At 42.6% G+C, this 15,458-nt stretch overlaps 1 protein-coding gene across 1 annotated transcript in view; it reads right to left on the reverse strand.

Annotated features, from left to right (window-relative positions):
- The window catches only part of Anxa3 (annexin A3), a 55,917-nt gene that overhangs the window by 12,852 nt on the left and 27,607 nt on the right, over positions 1–15,458 (reverse strand). The window contains exons 5-7 of the mRNA XM_048426209.3: positions 14,474–14,587; positions 8,097–8,187; positions 2,983–3,062 (exon numbers count right to left, since the gene is read on the reverse strand). Of these exons, the coding sequence (XP_048282166.3) occupies positions 2,983–3,062; positions 8,097–8,187; positions 14,474–14,587 (285 nt within the window). The remainder of the gene's footprint in view (positions 1–2,982; positions 3,063–8,096; positions 8,188–14,473; positions 14,588–15,458) is intronic.

Here is a 15,458-nt window from a genome sequence, read left to right on the forward strand (position 1 = left end):
TGCATTCGTTGCTAGTGGAGATGTAAGGTGTCACAAGCGCTTTGAGAGACCATCCAGCAGTTTCTGACATTGCTGGGTATATTCTTACAGTATGATCCAGCGATTGTGCTCCTTGACATTCATTTAAGCAAGTTGGACACATGTTCATACAAAAGCTTGCAGATAAATTTTTAACTGAAGTTTTATTTATAATTGACAGAAGTTGGAAGCAACCAAGCACCTTTCAACTGATAAGTAGTTCATACAACAAAGTACTATATGGTAAAATTAGACACAAGCTGGTCAGTTGTAAAAAAAAAAAATGCAATATCCATTATACTGGTAAACTGTCATTTGCTGTTTGAGGTCACTGAGAAATTGGCTCTGGAAACAACACTGATTCTCCATGTTCAGGCCCAAGCATGTTTATGTCGAGTGTCCTCCAAATGCCCCTGTCCTGGGTCAGGCTGACCTCCTGACTCTTTAAGGCAGAAAGGGAAACCAGCAAACAACTAAAGGCGCTAAAACATCTTGTTTTTGAGAATAACTAAAACGTATGCTATCTCCATCCAAAGGTGACTATTGTCTATCCCATAATATTATGATGTCCACAGTGGGAAAGAGGAGGCTGAAGCTCACAGTGGAGAACACTCAGCCCTGCCAGGAACTTTTTTTTAGCGTGACTGAGCAGGGCATCCCCAGCCGTTTGTGCTAGCTCAGTGATTCTCAACCTCCCTAATGCTGCAACCCTCAACAGTTCCTCGCGATGTAGTGACTCACAGCCATAAAATTATTTTGTTGTTATTTCATAACTGTAATTTTGCTACTGTTATGAACCGTAATGGAAATAGCTGATATGCAACCCCAAAGGGGTCACGATCCACAGGTTGAGAAGCACTGTGCTAGATGGTAATAGTCTATTTGCTGCCTGATGATTGTTCTTTTGCTTGGAATGGGGCCCAGGACTCTCATCCCAGAATTCGAGCTGACTGTTTCAACTGGCTTTTCCCATTTGACTTCTGCTGGATCTCTGCAATTACCAATTTGACAGGGTTACCTTTTGTTACTCTCTTACTTGGGATGTTTCAGTGGTTTCTGCCGGATGACGAGTGCCCAGTTTGATGTTTTTCTGTCTTTCTGCTGCTACTTTTGATTTATTCTTTTATTTTTGTTTGCTATATGCTTGGGCAATTCACTCATTCAAAATAAGTAAACCCCAGCTATCATAGACGGGTCTCTAAACCACGTAGACCAGCGTACTGCTAAGTGTTGGGAGCTGCTCTGAAAAGGCTTCATAAGGAGTGACGTCAACTACTGGACATCGTTCAAGAGGCAAACTAGGAGCAGAAAAGATGAGTAGCTCCTGTGGAGAGGAGAACAGCGACAGAAACAGGCAGAAGACGGACTTCCTAAAGCACAGAACCTTTCTGCAGGAGACTGCAATGGCCGGTACACTCATACATCTGTTTAAATCCGCAGACCATTTGAGTAAACCCCAACAGGCTAATCCCTTTCTTTGCACTCAGCACCTCACTTACTCTCTGTTAACCTTCAGAACTCCGTAAGGGGTTAACGCTACCTGAAGTGTAATTTCACAGGCATGAACACAAATTCCTTAAAGCTTCAGGGGACTTGTGCAGGGACAGAAAGCCATTAGGCGGTGGGAGGGTCCTGTTCTGTTTGCTGTCAAACCAGCCCTGGAGCGCTTGCTCCTGCTTACTGCGGGTGAGCTCACACCACACACGGAGCTGTGTACTGCCTAGACCTTGTCTGCCACCGCCCTTCATCTATTCGGGTCTGTGGATTCAACCTTCCCGAGGTTTGCAGCAGTTAAAGCACCTCAAGCTATAATGAGGGTGAATTATTTCCAAGCTGCGTGATACCTCACTTTGGCAAGTGCTGCTTCAGCCGTCATGCTGAGCCCCTGGGGACTTGCTCACACATCAGGCGCTGTGTAAATCAGCTGCCAGAAATCAGCGAGACAGGGCTTTAATCACGTCCTCTCTTACACGAGCCCAGGAATATGTCTCATCCTTGATTTTATCACCTTGGTTTTTATGTGTATGGGTGTCTAGCCTGCATGTGTGTTTGAGCACCATATGCATGCCTGTACCCACACATACATGCCTGAAGTGGGAACTGGAATTCCTGCGACTGGAATTACAGGTGATTGTGAGCCAACACATGTGACTGTTGAAACTCTAACCGTGGTCCTCTGAAGAACAGTTAGTACTTTAACTGCTGAGCCATTTCTCCAGCCCTGACTCTAGCATCTTTCAAATATATAGATTATTGATTACTATGTGCATGGGGTGGGGGCGCAGTGCAAGTGACGAGGTCAGAGAACGACTCTATGGAGGTAATTCTCTCTTTATCCACGTTTCCATGGGTTCAAGGGATGGAATCCTGGTTGCCAGAGTCATCGGCAAGTCCCCTTACCTGTGATAGTGCCTCTGCAGGTCCCGTTTTTACTACTGAAATCATGAACCTTTCAAGTAAAGTGAGCCAAAGGCCTCCTCTGCTCACAGAATGTCTTTTCCAAGGTCACAGAGACAAAGCCCTAAAACAGATACTTTGTTTCCGGGTTTAACTGTCTCTGAGAACAGTTCTTCTATGTCTTTACACTTAATTTAAACAAAATAAGTATTCTTTGGAATCCAGAGGGAAATCTACATGTTTTAAAGATGCAGACATGCTGAAAATGAGCAATTAGGAGTTTCTGTGGGTGTCATATAGGGACAGCATGCTGAATCTCAGTGGAATCATTGCTAATCTCCAGACAGATCTGACCCAAAGGAGACTTCTGTTGTGGTTATGTCACCGTATAAGCTTTTGTGGTCTTGGTTAATCTTTTATTCATGTTGGCAATGCAAATGTTATATGAACAAATCATTTCACAGGAAAATGGAAAACTTACTATATTTGGTTTTGTTAACTTCCTGAAAACGATTTCTGAGCTTGCAGCTTATTGGGGAAGGTAAATAATGAAAGGTAAAGCCTTACATCTGCCAGAGTCAGCAGAGCTTTCCGGAAGTCACCAGATGTTTCAGAACTAATGTCATCTCCGAGACTCTTCTTATACACTGAAAACAAACGAGAATGAGATTTAGTCATGAGAAACAGAAAAGACTACTGCACATTAGAGCGCGGTGACCAAGTATCAGCGGAGCGCGGTGGCCGAGTATTCTTTCTGCTTGGCGTCCTGGTGCTCCGCTGGTGTGGGAGTGTGTGGTGCAGGCATTGCGCTGGCGGTGATTTATTTCTGCTGTGTGCTCTGAGAGGCAAACACTGAGAGGAACTGTGGTCCAGTCCATCTGACAGTGTCTCTAAATGACACACAGGGTAGGAACCTGCCGATTGGCCTCCAGGTTTTTCGTTCTTCCACACGAACGAAACCTTTGGTAGAGGTGATTCAAACAGTCTGAGGCTTTGTTCTCAGTGTCCCTCTGAGGTGGGTGTAGCCCATTTACTAAGTTCGTGATCACATGTAGGCAGGCATAAATGATTTTGCTGGGAAATCTATTCAAAGGGTGCCATTATGTGGATTGAGGCCCGAAGCATAGGCAGCTTTCCATCAATAAGAAAGGTGGGGCTTCAGTTTCTGAAAGTTTTGACAAGCTCTCATCCTAGTCTAGAATTGTCAATCTCCCCACCTCTACCTAGATTAAACATTGATCATGTGTGAGTCACACTAACTTTCATCTTAAGAAATTATATTATTTATTGTTGCTCAAAAACTAAGAAAGCCATCCCCTAATACTATTTTGGACTAACCAATGACAGCTTTATTCATATATTTTAGCAAGCACTAGTTACGGACCCTTTTCATGGTAAGGTAAACTGTTCACTTTAACTTTTAGTCTTACTTTTAAAGATTTATATATATTTTTTATGTGTATAAGCGTTTTTCCTGAATGCATGTATGTGCATTTTGAGTGTGCCAGGTGCCCACAGAAATCAGAAGAGGGATCAGGCTCCACCCTGGAACAAAAGTTACATTGTTGTGATCCACCGTGTGGGTGCTGGGAACTGAACCTGGATCCCTTGTAAGAGCTGCAAATTCTCTTAACCTCTGAGCCATTTCTCCAGCCTTGAATTTGATTTTAATTATTTTGTACTGTTGGGCATTGAGCCCAGGGTCTTGTGCATGTCAGGCAACGGCACTACCAATGAGCAACATTTCCTGCTCTACCCACAATTTAAAATGTTTGCTCTGCCCCTGGAGTAGTGATTCCCTGGCTGCTAATACATAACTGGATGGAGATGACAGCAGGAGGCAATATGGATCCCATCTAACACCAAATAAACTTTTCACGTGAAAAATCACCTTTCAATCAATGACGACATACAGAAAGTGGTAGGATTGTCTAATAGCAAAAATTTGCTCATTACAATCAATGATTATTCTTTTTAATGAAATCTACCATTTTTGAAGACATTCATGCAAACACAAGCCATTAGAGATATAAATGGTGATTCTATATGCCTACCAGTCATAATATTGTTGTCCCACCCTACATTCTACTTAGAAAAAAATTTAAATCTAAAGATAAGTCAAAAAAACAAGGCTTGTGTGTTTCAGAATTTGGAGGAGTAATTTGTAATTTTAGAATTATCTAGATAAGGCTTAATATTCACACCATGCAGTCTCCCAGCTTCCTTCCTCACCTCATATTTTGCAGAAAGTTAGACAATTAAAAGATGAAAATGAAGTCAGGCAGTGGTAGCAAATGCTTTTAGTCCTAGCACGCAGGAGGCAGAGTCAGGTAAATCTCTGTGAGTTTGAGGCCAGCCTGCTCTATAGAGCTAGTTCTAGAACAGTCAGGACTATACAATTCGGAAACCCCTTGTCTCTGAGAACAGCAAAAAAATCAAAACCAAAAACAAAACTATAGCACAATTAATAAAAACCCAGAGACAGAAATTGGGGTTCAACCTGAAGGTTTTAAAAGCAAAACAGCCAGCCACTGGCTCTTACCTCTACCTCAGTCTGAAATGGTGATCCTGCCTCCAGGAATCTTAGAATGAGACTGTGCATGAGAGCTGTCTCCTCCCATCTTATATTCCTCTCAAGGGCTGGGATTAAAGGTGTTCACCATTACCACCGGTTTCTACAGCAAACTAGTCTGGCTACTGAGATTAAAGGTGTGTGCCATCACTGCCTGGTCTGTAAAGCTGACCAGTGGGGCTATTTTACTCTGATCTTCAGGCAAGCTTTATTTATTACAATACAAATGAAATATCACTACACAAAACAAAACAAAAAAGACCCAACAAACAAACAAAAAATGAAAATGAAGGTAGTAGAAGGAGAAAGGTTGGACATGGTTACTGTTCAACATGCAAATATATGGAAATGTCCCAATGATACTCGTTAATATGTACAACCAATAGGTGCCAATAATTATGATAAAAAATAAATTTAAAAAACATGCAAAAACAATTCCAATACAGTTGAAAGTGCCTAGTGCATTCTGAGGCATAACAGCTGCGGTTGTTTGAAGGAAAATGGCCCCCAGAGGAAGTGGCACTACTAGGAGGTGTGGCCTTGTTGGAGCAGATGTGGTCTTGTCGGAGGAAGTGTGTCATTGTGGAGGCGGGCTTTGCAGTCTCTTATATGCTCAAGCCACATCCAGTGAGACAGACCACTTCCTGTTGCCTGTGAGTGAAGATGTGAGACCTCTCAGCTACCTCTCTAGCACTAGGTCTGCCTGCACGCTGCCTTGCTTCCCACCATGACAATAATGGGTTAAATCTCTGAGCTGTATGTGAATCACCCCAATTAAATGTTTTCCTTTATCAGAGTTGCCGTGGGCATGGTGTCCCAACTAAGATAGCAGGGTAAGAGTGCAGATGGTGTTGCATTAGGAAGGAGTTTGAACAAGAACAAAAGAGTTCTGGATCCCTGATCTGTGTTCTTTCACACACCAGTAACTTCAGAATACTGGGGAAAAGTTGTTAGCTGTTTATTTAGACCACTGTGTCATTTCGCTGATGAGACAGCTTGTTACTTTTATGAAAGCTAAGTTGATGACCTCCTATGATAGATTTGTATGCATGGGTCACTTTTCCCATTTTCCATTATAGGACTCCATAAAAACTTTATACTCGTTATTAGACGTGTGTGTGTGTGTGTGTGTGTGTGTGTGTGTGTGTGTGTGTGTGTGTGATATGCACGCACATATATGCACCATGGCCCATGTATGGCAGAGGACAACTTTTGGAATAAGTTCTCTCCTATCATGTGAGTCCCTGGAATTTAAACTACATTTCCAGGCTTGGAAGAATGTGTGTTTACCCAATGAAGTCATCTTACCAGGCCAAAACCTTAAGCACCATAAACACTAATTATGTACCCACTTGTGCCTATTATTAGCCAGTTCTCTTATCTACTTCAAATTCACATGCTTCTTTTTAAGTTCCCCTGATGGCTGGGAGTGAAGGGAGACCAGTGGGCAGGGAGAGGAAGAAATGTGTGTTGCCCACCTGCCTTTGCTGTTAGTTCCTCCCTGAGAGGCAGCCATGTCCTCTGCAGAAAACTGTGTGCAACACCACAGAGGCACCAGCTTCAGACAGGTGGGGTCCTCTTCCTAGAAATCTGAATTCTTCCTTAAGCTTGTCTTCTGAGTTCCTGGGGTACCAACACCAGATAGGTGGTACTGTCCTCCCAAATTTACAATTTCAATTAAGCCCAACTTCTTTGCCATGGAGTCCTTACCTCAGGAGGTATTTGGTATATTACCCTCTGTCTTCTATTTCTGTTTTTTTTCTTTCCTGTTTTCCAAAAGTATGGATGCAATTATCTCTAATAAACTCTCTCTGTTAAAATACCTAGTGTTGTTTGTGGTTTTTTTTTTCCTGACTGGACTCTAATTAGTATGACAATAACAAATTAGTCACCTATAATTTAGGTACCTATCATTTAATAAGAATTTCTCAAGATAACCTTTCTAATCCTCATCTGAGGTCCAGGATTCCTGTTTCTGTGGGCTTTTCTTACAGCAAAAGTGAACCTCTTATAAACACAAGTTTAGAAAGCTTGGCACCATCATGGTACTTAAGAGAACACTATGGGCCTGTTGTGTAATTGAGTTGCTGTTTGGTCCTTGGTTCTTAGGATAAATCTTCACTTTCCTCTGGTAATTGAGTCTCTTATTCACATTATTCTTCTGAGTTTTACTAACAAGATAACTAAGAATAGAAAGCAGTAGTATTAGAAAGGCTTTGAGTCATGTGACTCAAAGTCATCTCAAGCTCTAAGGAAAGTCTATAGGCTGAGCTTAATCACATGGACAATGATTCAACCAATCACATTTGAGTAACAAACACTGATTAAAACCAGTGGCTCTCAATGTTCAAGTGAGCACGTGGGTGGTAACTGTTTGTCAATGTGCCGGTAGAGTAGAAGATTTCTAGTGGGGCCTCTCAGACCCCTATGTGTATCTTGTCATTTGGCTGGCCATGATTCACATCCTTCATAACACAACTGTCATTGAGAGGGTGGCCCTTTCTGGAGTTCAGGGTGACTTTTCGTGAGCGTCTGAACCTGAATGGACAGGGAGAACCCTGGATGTGTAGGCCACTGGTTAGAGACATGTGTGGCCTGGCAGCGTCTGAGCTTGGGACTGAGTTGAAAGTAGGTGGCTGAGGTTTTTACTCCCTCTGAGTAGACGCAGAATTACAGCATGAGGACCTGATTTTTAGACAGACTTTTAGGACTTCAGTCAATTATATTGAACCTAAATACTCAGCACGTCCCGTAAATGGCTTACCAAACTTCCCATACCAAAAATCATGATCCTGAGCAGTTTTCAACTTACAGGAGAAGTATACGATGACTTGAGACTCTGATATTGATGAAAATGATTGACTCAATTAAGTGGTTGCTGAGGGCAGAGTCCTCTGAAGCGATACCGCTATATTATACATGCAAGATGTTATGTAGGAGATCATATTCTAACTTTCCCTGGAAATGCACAGCCCATATCAGAATGCACATCTCTTTCCCTACCTCCGGCCTTCTCAAGATGCTCTGTGATGGGCGGGATGCTAGGAGCAGCAACGTGGCTCACACCTGTGCAATCGGCTTGGTAAAGGCAAGAAGACGACAAGCTCACCTGTATAGTAGGCCTGCGTGATCTCCTTCATCTGCCTGCTTGTCCTGGTGGTTAAGATTTCAATCAAGGCATCTTCATCAGTCCCAGTGCCCTAACAAGGAAAAAAAAATCTAAATTTTAGAACACTTAAAAAACTTAATTTCATGCTTTTCAGCTGTAATATCTTATTTTGTACAGATGAAAGAGCAGCTCTGAGCAAACTGATGTAAGATCTCGTATTGCTCTACAGTGGTTTTCTGACTTTTTCGTGCATCTTAGAATTAAAACAAAAACTCATCTGGAGTAAGCCGACATCAAGTGTTTCGAGGAAGTGCCCTACTCCAGTGTGAAAGGAAGTCAAATGATTCTACATAGAGGAAAACGCCTGTGCCGTTAACAGTCAGACAGGATGGCCTAATAGGTTCCGCCTACTAAGTTCACGTAGCTCTCTGTATAGGAAAGGCTCCACAGCAATTGTGATCGCCTTCATCCTTACATTTCTGGGCAGGGCTGGTCAGCATGTCCCAGCCTTCTAACCACAGAAGTTTTCAGATCTTCAGTAAACATGTGTCATGGGCTTCGCTAGCTTGGAGCCCAGTTACCTCTAAGCCTTGTTTATATCAAGGTCACTGACACACACTGTACGTTGTTTGCAGTGGGATTTGATCAAATAAAGCCAGTGAAATTTACAAACAAATCCAGTTCTAGCCAGGGTGCCTGCCACCAAAATCATTCATACAAGAAATTCTGACTAAGGTAAAATATACAGAATAACTGTAGGCAAGTACTAGGAGCACCCTTACAGAGAATCTATAACCTTCTGTATCCTTTTTTTTTTTTTTTTGTAGTTGACTACAGTTGCCAACTTTAGCCAAGACGTATCCAGGGACTAAGATGGGAGAGCCCAAGACCAAAGGGTTTTGATAACGGTACTGTCACCACTCACAGTCCACAGTCCTTACTGTTGATTTCCTTTTAACCAAAGAGAGCATTTTCCAATACAGGTCAGTGAATCTGGCCAAAAGATGCTAAGCTCTCCCCACGTGGAAGCCTTTGACAGACAATGTTCACGTTTCACTTCAGGACTGTCTGCTGCAATGGGTGCTATTTGCTACCGGTCTCCTACTGCCACGCCTTTGGGTTGGCTCTAGAGTTCATGACAAAGACTTGTTGCTCCTGGTAACTGACCGAGCAGATGTGAGTGAGGTACCAGAGCTGGACTGCTCCTGCTCAGCATGGACCTCCTCTCCTACACCACTGCTGCCTGCCGCACTTTCTCAGAGATGTGCGTGTGCTGGGGCTCTCCCGCAGGGGTCAGACCCTCAGTGCAGCCTTAAGGCTCACTTGTTTTCCTTGCTGTCTCTCTCTGTCCTTCACAGGCATTTCTCACAGAAAATCTGCATCACCGGCTTCCAGCCGGCCACCTGCTTCTCAGATGCTCATACGCCTTCCAGAAGAAAGCAAGGAGCCTCTTCTCGAGGATGGGAGGCCAGTATCTGGACTGTGTTCATACCTAGACCCCTTTCCCTCCATTTCCCATCTACTTTATCTCAGACTTTGATGTAGAATATGAAATAGAGACTATAGCTTGTAAGGTTACCTTAACATGATAAAGACTCACATCTTAGTTATATGAAAAAAAGACAAAAAAAATGTTCCTTTAAAGAAGAAGAGAGCGTTTTAGGCAGCAATAAGAGAAATAAAAGGTTCTTTCTCTGAGGGGCCCTGTGGTAATCTACAAACATGGTTCACTGCTCACTCACTTCAGAAAACCCCACAGAATCATATAAATTAAGAGAGGTTCAAATCTTAAAACCTACCTGCCAAACTGCCTACGCCACCAGGGTGCACAACTACCTACCAACTACCTGAAGAATATTACTTTATACAAGTCACATGGAAGGCGTTGTGGCTAGATGTTTGTAATTCCAATAGCTGGAAAGGCAAAGCAGGCAGGTGTGAGTGAAAAGCCATCTGGGCCATGCAGGGAGACCTTGTTTTGCTTTGCTTTGCTGTTTTCCTTTTTTAAAGGGAACCATCCCACTGACACAGTATAGGACTTGAGATAGGCGTGCCCAGGAAGAAACGGGACGAGAACAAGGTCAATGGCCCAAAAGAGGTGCTGAATGTTCGCAACACACACTTGAAAGTGCAGAGCATACACTGAGATTCAGATTGTGTCGCTTCTACGGTCATTCAGCATAGCCAGGTGATTAAACCACCCAGGCTCCCCATACTCTTTGAGTTAATAGGATCAGGTTACCTGAGCTACCTGCACGGAGAGGACCCTCATCAAAGATGAACAAACTGCTCCACACCAGAAGAGAAGCCTGCACAGAAGAAAAGGGGATCCCAGAAAAGCAAAACAGAACAAAAAAAAAAAACCCAAAACGTCTGGCGTGGGAACAAATTCAGTATAAAGTAAACACAAATGAAAGTTAAACAAAAGAAAATTGGTGTGGGAAGTTCTTCTATATATCTGGCACTTTTATTGGTTAATGAATAAATCTGTTTTGGCCAGTGGCTTAGTAGAATATAGCTAGGCAGGAAAATTAAACTGAACACTAGGAGAAAGAAGGTGGAGTCAGGGAGAAGCCATGTAGCTGCCCACAGGAGGCAGAACCTTGCCAGTAAGTCATGGCCACATGGCGATACACAGATTAATAGATATGGGTTCATTTAAGATGTAAGAGTTAGCCAAAAATATGCTTAAGCTATTGGTCAAACAGTATTGCAAATAATATAGTTTCTGAGTGATTATTTCATGGTCTGGGAAGCTGAGAATGAACAAGTGGCTTCCACCTACAAATTGGCACACCAAAGTGGGTAACTACATCCACATAAAAACCCGAGAAAGCTTAAAAAAGGAATTATAGACATGAAAAAACAGAGTTTAATGCAGCTTATTGGTAATCGCATCTTTTTTTTTTTTTCAGAGAAGCAAGCAGAGGCATGATTCCTTTAGAAGAGGTCTTCCTGATTCAGTGGTAGCAAAAACAGAAAAAAAGCAAACAAACAAACAAAAAAATCATACGATTTCAAAATGACAGCTTCCTGGTCCATGCTGTCAGCACGAACTCTGGCTCTTTCAGGAGACCAAGCCCTTGAATGGGGTTCGCGAGCAGAGTATTGCAAACTGCTGAATGGTACAACATAGACACTCAGTGCACCTGGAGCTGGGGTGGTGTGCACAGCTCACAGAGACAGTGAACAGACCACCCCCATGCTGGACTGGGTGGAGCCAAAAGGCAAAGCAGCCTTGGTCATAGCCATGCCTGCTTAGCAAAAAAAAAAAAAAAAAAAAAAAAAAAAAGAAAAAAACCTCCTGGTCAGAAAATAATTGCACTATGCATGCAATAAAGACAAATCCAGATAGAAAAGACCTCTAAATGGATCACAGTGTGCTTAAAAAAATGTACATAGGCTTGGGAGAGAGAAGAAAAAGAGTAAAGAGACAGTAAATATAATTTAAAAAGAGTACAGACAGTCATAATAGCATAAGAAAAATCAGTCACGTAAAAATGGAATATACACAGAGAATTTGGATTATGTATATTATTGTGCTTTGTTTAAATTTTTTGACTGCAGAGAGACATTTGATTCTGGGGACTGCTAAGCTAAACCAACATAAATATTTTACAGGTTTCCTGATTTCAAAATTTGAGTCTAAGGATTTGTTGCTTTGGAAAGAGGTTCCTTTATTTTGTTTCCACAGAGGATGAGAACCTATGAAATCCACCCAGACTAATGTGGTTTGATGAACCAAGAACAACTGAAAGGTTGCTGTAAACATCCCCTAAAAAATTACCTTGCCCAACAAAAAGCAGGAAGCAGTTTGGAGAGAACTATACCTATATTCCCAAGTATTGTTTATAAATGCTTTTTTACATTTAAAGGGGGATATGCTACAGATATGAATACTTTGCACTGGTATGGATCTTGGTCTATCGATATAAATTTTAGGCCAATTTTGTTATATGTATATTTCTGCTCTTGATTAAGGTGTTGTGTTTGTGCAGCTCATCTTAAAATGTAATGTATAATTAAGAAATATAGGTTAATAGATAATCATCTATAATAGTCAAACTTGTAGTCATGCTAGTTAGGTTTTATAGATATATAGAAATATATTTCAATTAGATAGGTATTCTTCAAATCTTTCAAAGATCTTCAAAATATGGCATTTAAAATGTTTTAATAACTTAGGACTTTTCATGACAATGACACACATCTGCTCTTGGCTGCACCAGCTACTTCAAGAGGAAGATGGGCATCAAAGAAGCTCCTTATGGAGTTTGTTAGCCATTTGGGCAAGAAGCTGCTCTTGCCTGGACTGCTTGACCAGAGTTAAATGACTGCTGATGCTGCCTGAAGAAGGTGAGGCAGTCCTTAGGGGCTCCTGCTTCATGAAAGAACTGCCAGAGATTCTGCAGGACACAGAGGAAAGTGACTGACAAACTGCCGGTACAGGTAGAACTGTTTTTGAAATTTCCCGCTCCATGAAAAAGTCTGCTGGACACTATGGGCCTGTAGGCTGAAGATGGATGCTCCAACAACACAGAAGAACTTTGGGTGACTGTCCAGGCAGTGAGATGTTCTGTCAATTCTAAAGTTTTGGAAGCTGCTTAAAATGCACTTCTTGTTAACTTAGGTAATATTATATCCTTCTGGGGTCTTTGATGGGGTTGAAGAATAGATAGTTTTATTCTTCCTTAGTTATGATAAAAGATAAAGTAGATATAAATATTGTAACTGTAATTCTTGCTTGATACCTGTTTTGTTATATATAATTTTACTATGTTAAAGTTAAAACCTTCCTTTTTATTTAAACATAACAAGGAAAACAGTGTGAGAAGTCCTTCTGTCTGTGTGTTGCTTTTATTGGTTAATAAAGAAGCTGCTTTCGGCCAATGGCTTAACAGAGTAGAGAGAGTAGGCAGAGTCAGGGGATACCAGATAGCCGCCAGAAGGGAAAGATGTGAGCTGCGAGCTGGAACCTTGCCGGCAGGTCACAAGCTTCATGGTAAAATATAAAATGACAGAAATGGGTGAATTTAAGATATAAGAGTAAGCCAGAAATGCGCTTAAGCAATAGGCCAAGCAGTGATTTAATTAATACAGTTTCTGGGTGGTTATTTCTCTTCTGGGCAGCTGGGAATGAACAAACAGCCTCCCCCAACAGACAATAACAATAAAATCAAGTAAATCATATCTGCAGAGAAGGAATCCAGAGGGAACACCACGGATACAGACTCCCAAGCAAGGATGCTGGCAATGCTCAAGAAGCAGAGAAAAAGCCAGCGAAGCAAGCTCCATAGAACGGGGAGAAGAGGAGAAGTGTGGTGGTCAGTTTTATGTGGCGGCTTGATCAGGCTACAGTCCCTGGTTATCCAGACAGATGCTAACCTGTGTGCTGCTGTCGAGGTATTTTATGAATAAAGTCCATTATCAGTTGATTTTAAGTGGGATGCACTTCAGACACTCTATGTTCTGACTGGGCCTGATTCATTCTGCTAACGGCCCTTAAGGGCAAGCCAAGGCTTCCCTGAAGTAGGGGCTGTCCCTGTAAGCAGCAGCTTCAGAGACTGCTGAGGTATCTGGCCTTCCCTGACCACCTGCTCTTCAGAGTATAGTCCTTACACCCAAACTCACAAGGTATACCCAGGGCCTTACAGTAAATTTCTTAATATAAATGTCTGCCTAATGGCTCTATTTCTCCAGGGAATGCTGGCTGACAGGGCTTTTAAAAGAATCGCAGACAGACAAGATGCAGGCTTGGGTGATGAACGTAATAAGAAGTCTGGGTTTTAAGTGTTCACTGGAGATTTAGGGTGATGAATGACATCGCCTCGCTTTAAAACATCTTTATAAAAGCAATTTTGCCCGTCCCATAGAGAATAGTTTCAAATGGACAGAAGTGGGGCTGAAGGAACCTTCTTAGGGTACTGACATAGTATAACCAAGAGGGGCAGGTGACCACAGCAGAGGGGAAGCCCTGGATGGGACAGCCGGTTACAGTAGACTGTAGAGCAGAGCTCATGTGAACTTGGTGAAAGACTGGAATTCTGAAGGGTCAAGGAAAGCAAGGGGCTAACAACAATACAAATCATAGGGCCTAAGTGATGGGTGAATGATGATATTTATGTCCAATGAAAGAAAAAAAAGAGACTGAGTATTTTGTTTTTTAAAAAAAAAGAAGAAGAAGAAAGAAAGAAAAGAAATGCAACTGTCCTCACAGCCCAGGGACATTTGGGTTCTGGATTGCACGGAGCTCCCTATAATTACCATCCTTTAAAGAACACAATCAAAAATGGCATCCAAGCCCACTAAGTCTCAAGAGTTCCCTAATCATTATGTCAGTAAAATCCACGGAGCATCAGTTTGTTTGGAGCTTGTACCTTCATGGATTTCTTCAGTTGCTTTGCATCGAACAGGGCTGGTGCAGTCCCAAGAGCCACCATGACGTGCTCGAAGTGGCCAGAGAGGTCGCCCTTCAAGTCATCTTTCAGCTCCTAAAATAAAAACCCCAAGGGGGAAATCATGAAATATGTTCTTTTCTCTTTCTCAGAAGCCACCTAGGGAAAGGGAAATGCACGTATAAAAATCACGCGGAAGCATGCCCCTCCGTAGGGAATAGCAGGAATGCTGAGAATATCTCCAAGGACACTAATCTTCATTTTATGACGTCTCCGCCATGTTCCGCCTTACACAGACATTTGCAATGCCCAAAGGAAGTTTGGCAAATGCACCGGAGTTTGGGACTGCACATTAAAATGCTGTTCCTCTACATCACACATAGTACACATGCACCAAACGACCACACCAAGCCACGCACATGCATGATTAAAATAATAACTGATACCTAGGAAAATAGAATGAATGCATCTCCGAGGTCCTTGGTGCTCTCCAAAGGAGGGCAAGGGAGGCCGGGAGAGGGCTCTCTCTGGTAAACCGTTCCTGAGTACCTTGTTTCTTAGAGACCCCACTGGGCTCCACAAAGAAAGGGGAGGACAGTGGCTGGTCAGTCTCCTTTAATGGATCCTGGGGCATCCCATGCAGGACTCTGATGTCCTTTGGCACTGCCTCCACATAGTACATAAGAGTCTGCCCCCTACCCCCAGGGCAGGGACGTGGTTCCCATTTCCAATATTCAAAGGAGTAACATGGAACAATTTGATTTCAGGCCTGGCAGCCAGCAGCCTCTCAAGCAGTTCTGATGATAAAGTCGCCCTCCACAGACACAGCAGGGTCGTGAGATGGAGCCAAGGACCACCCGGTCTGCTATAACTGCAGCAGAGTTTTTTTTCCTCTTCAAATGCTGAATTCTGAGCCAGGCGGTGGTGGCTGCACGCACACATTTAATCCCAGCACTGGGAAGGCAGA

Source organism: Myodes glareolus, chromosome 8, assembly GCF_982192425.1.
Source record: "Myodes glareolus chromosome 8, mMyoGla1.1, whole genome shotgun sequence".
NCBI classification, from domain to species: Eukaryota; Metazoa; Chordata; class Mammalia; order Rodentia; family Cricetidae; genus Myodes; species Myodes glareolus.